The 13166-nt window shown below is 42.1% G+C and overlaps 1 protein-coding gene across 4 annotated transcripts; it reads right to left on the bottom strand.

Annotated features, from left to right (window-relative positions):
• Positions 1-1507: 1507 nt before the first annotated feature.
• On the bottom strand, positions 1508-5835 carry slc16a3a (solute carrier family 16 member 3a). 4 transcript variants are annotated; one of them, XM_073494822.1, is made up of 6 exons: positions 5613-5835; positions 4460-4603; positions 3668-4287; positions 3381-3561; positions 1769-1920; positions 1508-1654 (listed from the first exon to the last, which is right to left on the bottom strand). In XM_073494822.1, the coding sequence occupies exons 1-6, from the start codon at positions 5833-5835 to the stop codon at positions 1508-1510; spliced, it is 1467 nt and encodes a 488-aa protein (XP_073350923.1). The 4 variants fall into 4 exon arrangements, with proteins under 4 accessions (XP_073350923.1, XP_073350924.1, XP_073350922.1 ...); XM_073494823.1 differs by having other exon boundaries at positions 1508-1624; XM_073494821.1 differs by having other exon boundaries at positions 1508-1708; positions 1793-1920.
• Between the last annotated feature and the right edge of the window lie 7331 nt (positions 5836-13166).

Here is a 13166-nt window from a genome sequence, read left to right as displayed (position 1 = left end):
TCACCTGTGACAGCACAGACCATAAGAGAGGATACTTACACTGTGATGACACCAGGTGGTCAGGGGAGAATGAGCCTTTCAAGCTGTTTCACAGCAAACATTAACCAATTTAAGCAAAGGCGTTCCTACTTACACAGTTGAGCTCTGTGACTCTTCATAACACGTCGAAAGAAAAAAACAGCCTTTTGTTTTTAAAGGAGAAGTCTGGCCCGATTCTATATTTCTTTACTGCCAACAAATCCAATGAAAAGACTTGCAATGTGTTAGTCCATCTCTCAGTACTTGCTCTCAGCCCTGAGCCCATTGGTTCCTACTGCAGAGGTAAGTCTTTTAAATGGCTTCACAAATATAGAGCTATGTGGCACTAAAGAATAAGATACAGTAGGCTATATCACATATCCTGTGTCTCAGCCAAACAGCTGCACTTGAACACACCACAAAGACTACAATCGACGGCCAACTAGCTCGTACGTTCTGCACGTCCATGAGAGGAAATTACTCTTCATACTACCAGGTGCCGGTAGTCGGTATTTGTCATTCTAAAGGGAAATCAGAGACTCAGATATATACAAACTATTGTTATGATGAAACCCAGTTTGCCTACCACAATATAACCACCTGTTATCAAGAATATATTTGTTGGAAATGTTGACTGAATGTAACTTTTTGGGCAAACTGCACCTTTAACTGGCGACCAGGCCTTTAGTGGGATAAACTGATTGTTGGTTTATATTTTTATTTAGTGTTTATTTGACAGGAACAACACACTTATTACACTATCAATCAATCAATCAATCAATCAAAGCGTCATTGTCATTAAGCTGTACCTACAAAAGTAGTGCAGCAAAAATGAGATTGCGTTTCTCCGGGATCCCATAACACGAACACAATAAATACACACAATATATTACTATAATAATTTAAAACTAAAACTATGACTAAGGCTCATAAAGTGCAGTAGTGCGCATGCTTCAGATCAGCAGTTCAGTAATCTAACAGCTTGTGGAAGGAAGCTGTTGATTAGTCTGTTTGTTCGGCCTTTTAGATTCGGAACTAGATGACTAAAAGTGGTTTGTACCTGTACTCAGGATGTTTTCATGGGATTTGTTGACACTAAGAATATAGAATATCATCACAATCATCCTTTACCTTTAATGCTGGTGACTACATCAAAATTAAGCCTTTGAGTTTTGTTATAAACTCTATAGACAAGGCAGTGAGGAGTAACTGATTTCTTCTATTAGATACTATGAACCACCACGTTTTAAAACATCCAGTGACAAAACATTGCTATTATCCCATACGGCAGTGACACCTATCATCCCTCCCACCCAAGCCCCCGCAAATGATACACACAAACACCTGGAATGAACACTGAATGATGAGGACGGCACATCAATCCAATGCGTTGCTCATCAGAACACTCTGAAGTACACTTCATCCTGCTCTAGGGTTATTTGAAAAAAACGGAATGCCTCATAATCTCATCCAGCGCTCTCCATCCTGCTCACAGGCATGTTTCAGGACTGGTGGCCATGTCACCATTTTGTTGTGGCTCTTTCAAGAACCGTTCCACTTCCTGCGAGTCCACTGTTAAACTCTCTGGCCTGACCTCCCCTACTTTCTCTTTGTCTGTCCCCCTCTCCTCTTTAAACTCCTTTATCATCTCCTTCTTCTCTTTCTCTTGCTCCTCTCTTGCTCCTTTCTCCTCCTCGTCGTGCATCTCTGCAGGTTTGATGGCCACGTCTGTCTTGGCCTCGTCAGTCACTGCGATATTTTCAAGCTTGTCTGCTGGAGTTGATGATTTCTTTCTGATAAACAGGAAGTTACAAGTAGCCAGGACCACAGCTGAGAGGACCACCTCACTTCCTGCCAGCAGGAAGACATACATGTAGTTCTTGGTGGCGTCAAGAAGTCGGCCTGAGGCAGAGGACAGAGAAACAGAGACACAGATGAGAGGATAAAATGGAAATGAACACTAGTTTACATACATATTTTTTTGTTTTTTTGTCCTCTATCAAAAAAAGCTGATGATCAAATAAACCTACGTACTTAAACGTATCAAATAAGTACCCAAAAGTCATACTTTGTCAAAGTAAACGTCACCCATACAAGTAGTTCCTGAGTGAAAGTCAGATATAGCAGATATTAAATGTACTTCAGTATCAAAAGTAATTTTCTGGCAATAAATGTACTTATGTATCAAAGGTACAAGTAAAAGTAACTACAGATACATTCAGTATTAATATTACCATGGACGGAGGATTGGGTAGGGACGCTAGGGACATGTCCCCACCAATATCCAGTGAGTAATAAATTGTCCCCGGCAATAATTTGCTACACAAACAGTTAACAGATCTTGTTCTCTACTAGTCCTGCCTCCCTAAACCAGTAATGCTGAAGGATTGGCTTTGCGTTTTCTTGCTAACGTGTGACAGGCTGGCTCATGAATGTCGGCTGGCTGCAGTACCTAGCTACATCCTTGTTGACTTCATTTGCCCCAAAGCTGTTCTGTGCACCCGGGGATAGATAATTCAGAAGAACATGTCATATTGATTCAGTAAAGTCACAGTAGCCTACATTTGCGACATGCTCTATCAAAATCAGTCAGATGATGCAATGGCACATTTCTAGATACATTTTGTCAAAATGTGTTATTGCTCTGTTAAACTGCCTTCTTAATGGTCACTGCCCTTTAAAAATATAAAATAAAAAATGAACCCTTTAGTGGTGTTTGACCGTTGAGCTCTGCTGTTGGCTTATGGACCTGTAGACTCATTTGTTCTGAGCTTGGTTAATTAAGGCTTGTGACAGTGGTCATGTAACTTGTGTAATGCTTCTCCCCTCTCTCTTTCTGGTGCCAGCAGACACCTAGAAACCTCCCGACAGAACGCGCTTTACAAACGCTTCGCATTGCAATATCTGTGATGTCCTCTGTCCCCAGATGAGTGAGATGAGATGAGTTCTGTCCACTTGAGATTGAGACCATGAGGCATGCTAGAAGTGTAGTCTATTTTAACCCAAACCATGACCTTTTCCTAAACCTAACTGAGTAGTTTGTTGTTGTGTTGCCTAAACCTAACCAAACTGTGTCAAAAAACTGAAAATAGTAAGTCGACATTGACTTTTGGTGTCACAAGGTGGATCTTAACTAATATGAACCTTCATCTCTGAAAAATGTTGGTTTAGTTTCTGTCTGCTCTTACATGTAAACTTAAATGACATGATGTGGGCTGTTAGTAGCTGGTATAGCTTTAAGACTTGTAGTTAACGAAGTCCCTACATGTAACAACAACTCATGTCTCTAGTTCTACCTGTGCCACAACAATATTAAAAGCAAGAAATTGCATGTTCATGTTGTAGTTTCTGTGATTACTGACCTGCACCAGGAGGCCCCACCAGCACACAAATGGCCTCCATGAGCAGGACCAGGCCAATGGCACTGGAGAACTTCTCAGTACCAACTATTGTCATGAGAACCTCGAACTGCAGCGCACCCACCATACCATAGGAGACCCCAAAGAAGATGCAGAAGACCACTAGCGATGCATAGTCCTTGGCCTGAGAACAAGTGTGAAATTCATTGCAAAGGAAGAGCAAAACCAAGGTTTCACATCAGGAGACTACACTTTTCATCCCAGTTCCTAATGAGCACACAATCACTCACCTGTGATCCGATGAGGTCAGTGGTTCCATTGAAGATCAAAGCAAAGCTGAAGAGGTAGACACAACGAGGCCGCACCCATTTCAGTCCGGCGATCACACCGCACGTGGGCCGTGCAAAAATGTCAATGAAGCCCAGGATAGTGAGCAGCAGAGCTGATTTGGTGTCCTCATTCCCAAGCTCCTTCGCATAGCTCACAACAAACACAGGAGGCACAAACAGGCCCAGCACCATGATGGACGCCGCCACTGTGTAGATGAGAAACCCACAGTCTTTAAACACAGAGAAGTCCAACAGTTTGGCTTTGGGCTGCTTCTTCTTCTCTGCCCCCTCTGTTCCTTCTTCTTTGTCCTGCTCCAGGTCCGCAGCCTTAAGGGCCTTGGGGGGCACCAAAGGTTTCATGAGGGCCGCACACACACAACAGTTGAGTAGAATGCCACCCAAGATAAGGAAGCCCCCCCTCCATCCGTACTGGTACTGGAGGACCTGGCCCAGTGGTGACAGGCAGCACAAGGCCACAGGGCTTCCTGCTGCTGATAGCCCATTGGCCAGAGGACGCTTCTCACTGAAGTAGCGGTTGAGCATAATTAGAGATGGTTGGAAGTTCAGGGCTAACCCCAAACCTGCAGCAGAGGAAACAGAACTGCTTACATTCTTATGCTTTCTTTATTTAGGCATACATTTAACCATCAAACACCAGATCTATTTTTTTGGTGCAAATCCCCAATCACCCAAGGTTTACCATCTTAACAATAATCTACTGGAAGGTGTGAAACTCTGAGCAGACAGTCAGACCTGTAACGACTCCAGCAGAGAGGTAGATGTGGATGATGCTGGTGGAGAAGGAGGCCAGGATCATTCCCAGAGAGGCAAAGAGGCCGCCCACCATCATCACTGGACGACATCCGAAGCGGTTAACCAGCACGCTGCACAGAGGACCTGGATAAAAAGTAACACACTGAGTCAGGCAGTGTTTCTGAGTGGCCTGGAGCATGAACACAAGACAGCTTTAGAGATGTTGATATCTTTCCATCTGACTCATGGTCAGGCAGCAAACAAGCGTTTTTGCAGTTCAACTGTTGTTTCTTTAAGCATGTTGAAATGTCCTTCAGAGAACTAGAATGGCACTCAGTAGAGAGCATACCTCCACCAGGGCCCAACAGTGCTGTACCACTCTGCTTTTAAACCAGCACCAATGCCGTCTACCATCAATCAATCTTCAACTTTAAACGGTGAGCGAGTGGCACAGAGCACAGACTTCATGTCAGAAAGACGGCGCTGGAGCGCAGTGTTTCACTCATCACTGTACAAAAATCATTTATAACTTTATTCACTGATTTGGATGAAACTGAATCATATTTTATGGAGACGATGTTGTCTGGTTTTCCCTCTAATGTCCTCCAGCTGCTCTGCCTGAGCCCTTGTTGATTTACAGTTGAGTTTCCTGATGAACAGATGGTTTTACCTGTCTCTATAGTAACCACTAACAGCTGCAAAAAGGGAATAAGTGTATTTCCAAACATGTCTAATTAATCCTTTAATATTGGCAGAGCACATCCACAGCAGCCATGGACAATGTTTTGATTTGCTGTTTGCATATTCCTCACACTTGTTAAAATAGTAAAAGTTATTTAAAGTTTAAAATCAGTAAAGTGAATGAATACACTCAGAATTATGATGAGACAGATAAAAACCATGAACAAAACAAGCATAGAAACAGAAGTTCATGTCATTCAGAGTGACATATTCTCATATAAAAACTTTCCAGACATTTATTAAACATTAGTTATGAAGATGCAGACCATAACATAATCACCATGTTGTTGATGTTTTACAGTTGCTTCATAAAGAAGGTAATTATGCAAGGCTGCATTAAAACATTCAGCTGTTTCTTGTTTCAACCTGCTGTACGTGTTACACTGTATGTACTGTACGATCTGCAGCCTACCTGTGCCATAGAGCATGGCCAGCAGTATAGAGGAGATCCAGGCAGTGTCGCTGTATCCCACCCCAAACTCCCGGATCAGCTCTTTGAAAAAGACACTGACTGCTTTAGGGAAAGCGTAGGAGAAGCCAGTGATGACAAAACAGCCTGCCAGCACCGCCCAGCCCCACCCTCCATCTGGAGCCTTCACCCCTCCTGCACCCACGTCCACCGCCACACCTCCCATGATGCTCTGGGGCTGTTTTTGAAAAGGGGCAGACAGAGAGGCTGGAGGAAAAATGAAAATGACAACAAGCAGTTGGATCGACTTTCACTGTACGTCCCATTTAATGCTGCACCATGACTAAAGGCCACCAGCATTTAGACTGCTCCCATATTTAACATACTTAGCCAAACTGAACATGTGTAACATAAACATTACAATACCATTTTTAAATTAACTGTGATATAATTATCATCAAGTTGAACTACCAGAAACTCTTAAAGCTTTAGCTCCATTAGAGCTAAGCAGCATTTGACACTTTTGCTGTTTCGGCCCCTTGAAAGTGCAATATGTACAGAAGTATCCGCTGTCATACCACCAGACTACAGAGCAGCTTCATCACCAGACCGTGAGGATGCTGAACTCATCATCAACACTCCATTTTAAAAAATATTGTTCTGTTTTGTTCTTTTTCTGTGAATGTCATGCACATTCAAAAATAGTTTATGTTTTTAAACCCTTGTGTTTTAAAACCCTCTAACCCTAACCTGTCAAATTCATGCTCCAAATGAATAGGGGGCAGCATGTCACCAAAGTAACCATCAACGGATGTTACCTGTAACTGCCATTAGCTAGTTAGCTCAGTTAGCTGTGTAGCTAGCAGTCCTATTTACTGCTGAGTCTGGCCGGACTGGGAGCATGGAGAGTTGAGTGAGACGATGTAGTTCACTACTTCAACACCAAAGATTTTAATGTAATTCCGACAAACGGCAACTTCCGTGACTTGGAAAATGATCTTTTTAAATTCACAAACATTATATGTGTGATTCATGGTACAATTCAAACGGGATCAAAACATTTATTGGTCTCTCCCCATTTTTTTTCTGAAATAAGGTCACATGGTGGTCCACCGGAAGGGCTGTGACTTCAGATCTCTGTGCTGCAGGTATCAGTCAGTGGCCACCTCCAGAGGCCTGAGATGTTCTGTTGGACCACCTTACAGGACGTAGATAACTAAGATTGAGACTAAAGATAACATGTCCTCAGTCATAAAGTCAGCATCCTGATTCATACGTACAAGTCATGAAAATAAATAAGCATCGTTCTTGTATTGCAGAGTAGAGCTACTGTAGCTATTCCTAGTATGAAAAATATAAGATCAGACTGAGTTTTACAGGAAATAATCTGTTAGAGCGGCAGTATAATGCTTTACTTTCTAGCTGCAACCTCAGTTTTACTAGTTAGTTACTAGAATCAAGACATCACTACATGACACTCACTACTTTAACTTTTCACTCAACTTTAACTGTTCCAGCACAGTACAGTGGGAAAATGATATTAAACAGATGAGCCAATCAAGGTGTTTTCAAGGCCACACGGTAGGATGTTCAGTCTGACACCTGACCTCAGTGCAACCTATCGTGTGTTTTACGGCTAAAGATACCAAACTGAAGGCAGGCCCGTTCCCCACCCCACCCTCAGTGAATCAAGCAGGAAGTGAAGATGGCTGCAGCGCACGGCTCTCAGAGCATCAGCAGCTGCACATCTGTGGGTTAAAGAATTCAGGCAGTCATCGACCGGCAAGTATTTGAGACCGGTTATCCAACAAGACAACTTCATTCTAGCTTGTTTAATCTTTTACATCAATGTTCTCATACAATTAGCAGAGTATTTTTTTAATAAGGGATACAATTACTATGTGGTTCATGTAATGCACCTGTAAGAATCCTTAAATTAAAGCTGAAAGTCAGCCCTAACACTGTCACTGTCTCTTGTGTGATCATCCTAACACGTGGACTGCACTGTAAACTCAATTCAATCACCAGAAAAACTAAACTATTAACAAAATAATTCATGAAAATGGTCATATCAGAGATATTATCTAATTCAAACACTCGCTCCTTAGCAGTTGATTTTAGTATTTTCCCTCCTCACATCGAGCCAGTAAAGTATTTACAAGCCAGCAGTCACCAGCAAGTGTAACTTACTAATACAGTGTTTGATTTATGTTCCACTGGGTCTGTGGAGCCAGACATTACTTTAACTACCACACATTATACTTCAGCCAATGACGTGTGTGTGTGTGTGTGTGTGTGTGTATGTGTGCAGAGCATGAACAGGATGGTGGCCAGGATGCATTTGTTAGTATCCTAAAAGTCCCAGGAGACACTTCTCTTCCTCTCCCTAGATTTCTACAAATCAAAGCAGTAAAGACAATCAGCTACTGTTTGGACAGTGAGGAAACGGCTAGTGGCTCCATCCACTAATTTACAACCTGTTGAAGAGCTGAAGGAACGAGCTGAGAGGGTAAAAATGCAGGCTGGGCTCAGGCCAAACAACCAGCAATCCAGTGTCTCCTGGTAACATGATCATTTCAAGGCTCACACAGACGGGAATGTGACGGGGCCCACCTAAACAAACTATTGACCACCAGAGCCACTGTTTCAGACAGTCTCCAGGGAAATATGCTGCATTATTACACTGTCATGCACAGCTCTGAAAAATACACTGAATTCATTGCTGGGAATATTGTTGGACTGTAATATCAGCTTTCATGAAAATGTCCTCCGAGTCCCCTTGAATATTGAAGTCTTGATGTTGCACCCTGTGCTGAAAATCAAACTGATTCAGCTCAAATGTCCTCCAGCTCATTGATGACATTTAAAAAGAAATTTCACTACTGAATTTTACAACACCAACACAACAGTGACCTGGAAGTTAGAGGACATGATTAGGTGCATTGACAAAAACCAAGAGTGCTTCTTTAGAGCTTGAGCGGGACCGAGGAAGATTCAACATATTCAAAAAAAAAAAAATCTGCTATTATTAATTATTTCCCTGTCAGTATAAAGTACCTTTTTTTAATAAAGAAATATTCAAATTTGGGGGTTTGTTGTGGCATTTTCTTCAATGGAACAGCTGTGAAAGTTATTGAGATGTTATCAGCCACGTGACCTATATACTAGGAATATAACAGCAAAACGTGTAAGAAACTTGATTTTCTTCTTAATCTTTTTTTTTTTCACTGATTACACTTAATGAATCGAGCCAGAAATCCCAAATTGATTTTAAAATATATTATTTACATACTTTTTAAAGATTAAATCTTCACTGGAGTTGCTAGGTTAAAAACATTAGTGCACAGCTCGACCGCACGTCGAGGATGTAAATAACCTGTAGGGCTCGCAGAGACCTGGATACACCAGACCGTGGATGTAATAACGGAAATCTGGACACAGCATTGGAAGTGGAGCCCCGTTCATTCCTATGAAAGCTGCTCAGTGGTGCATGAAGCCATAAGTTTGACTTCCTGTGTGTAAAATGACCTGGATCTTCAGCATAGCTTCCACACTGAGGCTCATAGAGCGTGCTCACTAGAGACTATCACTGGCCCAGTGGCTAACTTGTACTCTCAACCTCCGCTAACTTGAATGGGAATGAAACAATTTAATGGTGCTGCCCTTCTACACTGTACGAATGTTATTGGACTGAATGGATCAATTAATCAATCTATGGGAAAAGGTATTTTTGGGGCCAGTGTGCATCACGTGAGGTTGTCATTACATGGTATGGCCACTTGACCTGTAGCTATTTTAGTTTATATTTATTTATTTATTTTACGTTTTTCCATTTTAAAACAAGTCCCCAGCTACTTCAGTTGTTTAGGAGAATGATGCAATGCTGTTTTGCTGTGAAGCTCCAGAAATGTTTTGAGGACTTACAAAGTTCACCTGACTTTCCATCAGCATGGAGGATGTTTGGGTGAACTGTTCCTTTAAGAAAAGGATCTTAATAATCAGAAATACGTCGCAAGTTCCTTCACACCACAGCTATGGTATGGTATGCAGTGGTATGATACGTCTATGGTGTGAACATGTTTTTTTAAACTTATTCCTACTTTTCTTTTTCTGTTCAATCACTCTTGAGTATTGAGTTTAACATTGATAAATGTGAAAGGCTTCAGACTTGCTCGAGCTGAAGCACGTCACTCCACACAACATGCCACTGACATCAGAGGAGCCGACACAACCTAACCTGCACGAGCTCCTCACGTCACGAGATGTCACGACATGGGCGGCTGGCATCACGTGGGACACCGAGCATCACAAATGACAAATCACACCATATGACGGACATTCAGGATATACAAACGTGGCTATTAATATTCATGTGGCAGTGACAGACCGGCCACACACTGAATTGTTTTAGTAGACAAGAGGTGAGATATAATTGTATCGCTCGTGATGTGAGAATACAGGTCGTGACAAACTGTTGAGTCTCTTACCGGGTGATGCTGCTGAGCCGTCCCTCCTCTAGCCTCTCTCCTCAGCACCGGAGCCGCGTTTCCCTCCGCACGTCTGCCTGCAGACCGACAGCAAGGGGGGAGCCCTCATCCTGCTGGCTGGGTCCTAATGCCTCCATGTCACAGTCCTCACTCAGCAGTGACCAATGAGAACACCGCCCGCTCTGCTATTTCTGGCCTCTTGCGTTATTAACAGTGTGGGGGAGACTGGGACTGGCTGGCACCATCTTTTATCTCTTCTATCAGTGTCGTCATTTAGCTCATAACTGTGGGCTGTAGTAATAAGACTGAAGATCCCAACTGCTCTGTATAAGGTGTAATGGCTCTTTAATTTTCAATGCATATCATTAAAAAACAACATTTTCAACTTCAGTAAAGAGCATTTGTGTTTTGTTTGTTTGTTTGTTTGTTTTTTCTTAAATCAACAAATTGTAAATTGCTGGTGAAGAAAGTTGATTGTTGATTGTCACTTGATCGGCAAATACTGATGCTTTAGGTTGACATCCGATCCAAGCTGCCAACCTAAAGCGTCAGACCACCTCTTGTTGCTTTATATAAAAAAAATTGGCCACCCATTGAATTCATACTCCAAACAAATAGTGGGCGGCACATCACCAGAGTCACCGCTAACCGTTAGCTAGATAGCTCAGTTAGCCTGTGTTCCTATCATAGATATGTATATACACCCGGACTGGGAGCTCGGAGCACTCTGGAAGTGTTTTACAGTTAAACTGCACCCGACCACTGGACGGAGAAGCTTTTCAGACCCGGGGAGGACAAGATGTCTTTGACAGAATGTCAAACCTGTTATTTCTTAATATTCTGTTGTTAATTTTGTTTAACTTTTGAATATTTTGAACAATAATGTGTTAATATTAAGTGGTTCTCCTGCAACTTAGTTTTGGACAGTCATAAACTTGAGAGACTTTCAACAGGCAGGTTTTAAAAAGAGTGGTCGGACTTAAAGTCCCTACAGTTGGTTGTATTTCGGTTGCTATGTCCGGTAGCTCCTCAGAATTATACTACATTTGTGTTGTCTTGCCCATCATTGTTTTCAGCTTTGTTACTGAAACATGTTCTGCCCATTGCAGAAATACTGTCATCATCATTGGAGAAGAAAGCAGGTGTTTTGGATTAAGAGCAGCAGACTTTGAGACCATCATGGCCCACAGCGTCCTTTGACCACCCAACCTGACCGTTTGGACCGCCCCATGGAGGAAGAGACTCAGACTAAGAGCCATGCTAATCCAATTTGGTTTAAGGCTGCTGCTAGTTGATGTCTGGTCAAAGGAAAAGGAAATGGACAAAATGGGACTCAGGCTGGACAAACAACGTGATATCAGAGACTGTTGTGTCCACAGAGACCAGTCCCCACCACAGCATCTGGGATCAAGTTGTTGCACTTGACAGGCGGACTGAGAACAGGATTACAGCTGGATGAAGAGAGGTGGACTTTGTGTTTATAACATCGATGCTTGGTGCTGACACACGATATGAAGATGCCGACCACATTATCATCACCATCTAGTTGCTGCTGTTTACATTCACCCTGACGCGGATTCAAAAGATGCACTATGTGTTTATGTATATTTCTATATTAATAACTGTATATATGTTTGTATATATTTGTGTAGTATGAAGGAGTTTACAAACTTTCATTGTGTGATGCAACCCTGTGTTGTATAATGAGGAATGAATAACCTAACCCTAACCTTGTACCTTGTACCTTCCCGTAATGAAACTTAAGGGTTAAAGGTTAAACCAGGGTTGTAAAACAAATTTCCCTTTTTTAAGTCTCTTTTTGCTACATAAAAAAAGTTGTTTTTTAAATTACAGTGGAGTGTTGATGAGTTCAGGAGTCTCAAAGCTTGGGAAAGAAGCTGCTCAGTAGTCGGGTGGTATGGCAGCAGGGTGGGTGTTGTCTTTTGGTATCCTTTGGGCTCTGTGCAGACATCTCACTTCATCCAATGTGTGTAATGTGATGCACTTTTAGTGTACTGGCATTAACCAGAAGCCGCATTGAGACACCTGGAGGTGTGCTGCTCTCTCCTGTGATGCTCTGACTGACAGAGGGTTACTGATCATGGAATAAATGAACCACTGTGCTGTTGCTGCGGGGAACTGACTGGTTTGCTGATGCTCACACTCCCCCTGGGCAGGTAGCATGTGTGCTTGTGCATGTTTTGTAGCTCACTTACACACTCTGCTCACCTCGACAGCCTCTTACACAAGCATTTCTCTCTGGAACAATACTCTAGATACCTTGTGTAAAAAATGGATGCTCACATTTGACTGCATTAAAAAACACCCAGGCATGTTCATGATAAAATCAACTCTTTTTCCCAATGTGCTTTGTGTTCTCTCTCTTATTGGTTTGTTTGTTTTCACTGTGGATGTTATTCTTATCCTGGGATCATTTGTCGCTGCACATACTGCAGGGAGGAGCAGCATGACCTGTTGTATAACTGTCCTGAACAGCCGGCACGTGCTCTGGTTGTCCCACAGCACCACTTAGTGGTCAGACTATGTCATTATGTCAGTAATGAGCAATTTTATTCCAGCACTAGACATCCCAAAAGTTGATTGTAGTGTGTGGTTGCTATTAAATATTAAATGTGAGCTAGCCAAGGCCTTGATTTTGAATACATACAAAAAGAAATTAAAATAGAAATATAAAATCATTTAGTGCCAATCTTTGAAGTACTGCTTTCCATAGTTGAGACTGTATGACATTGCATCATACCACTGACACCTTCATCTGCTTTAAAGCTGCATTCAATTATTATTTTTTGTTAACTTGTGGGGCAGCAGAACATGATTAAAACACAACACCTACATATGATAATCTGTTATAACATTTTAAGTTGTCTTGGTGAATATGTTAGCAAATAGCTGCCTATGCACTCATCTAGCAGCTGTCAATCATACATCAAATTTGCACACACAAAACTCTGCCATCAAATAGTTTAAATGTTAGCATACAAACTGTTGCTAATTAGCTCTACAAGAAAAGGACAGCTAAGGATGATGGGAATGTCAACAGGCTAATCTG

This window comes from Pagrus major, chromosome 23, assembly GCF_040436345.1.
Source record: "Pagrus major chromosome 23, Pma_NU_1.0".
NCBI classification, from domain to species: domain Eukaryota; kingdom Metazoa; phylum Chordata; class Actinopteri; order Spariformes; family Sparidae; genus Pagrus; species Pagrus major.
The sequence above is the reverse complement of the archived record's forward strand: the minus strand, read 5'-3'. Positions and strand labels throughout refer to the sequence as shown.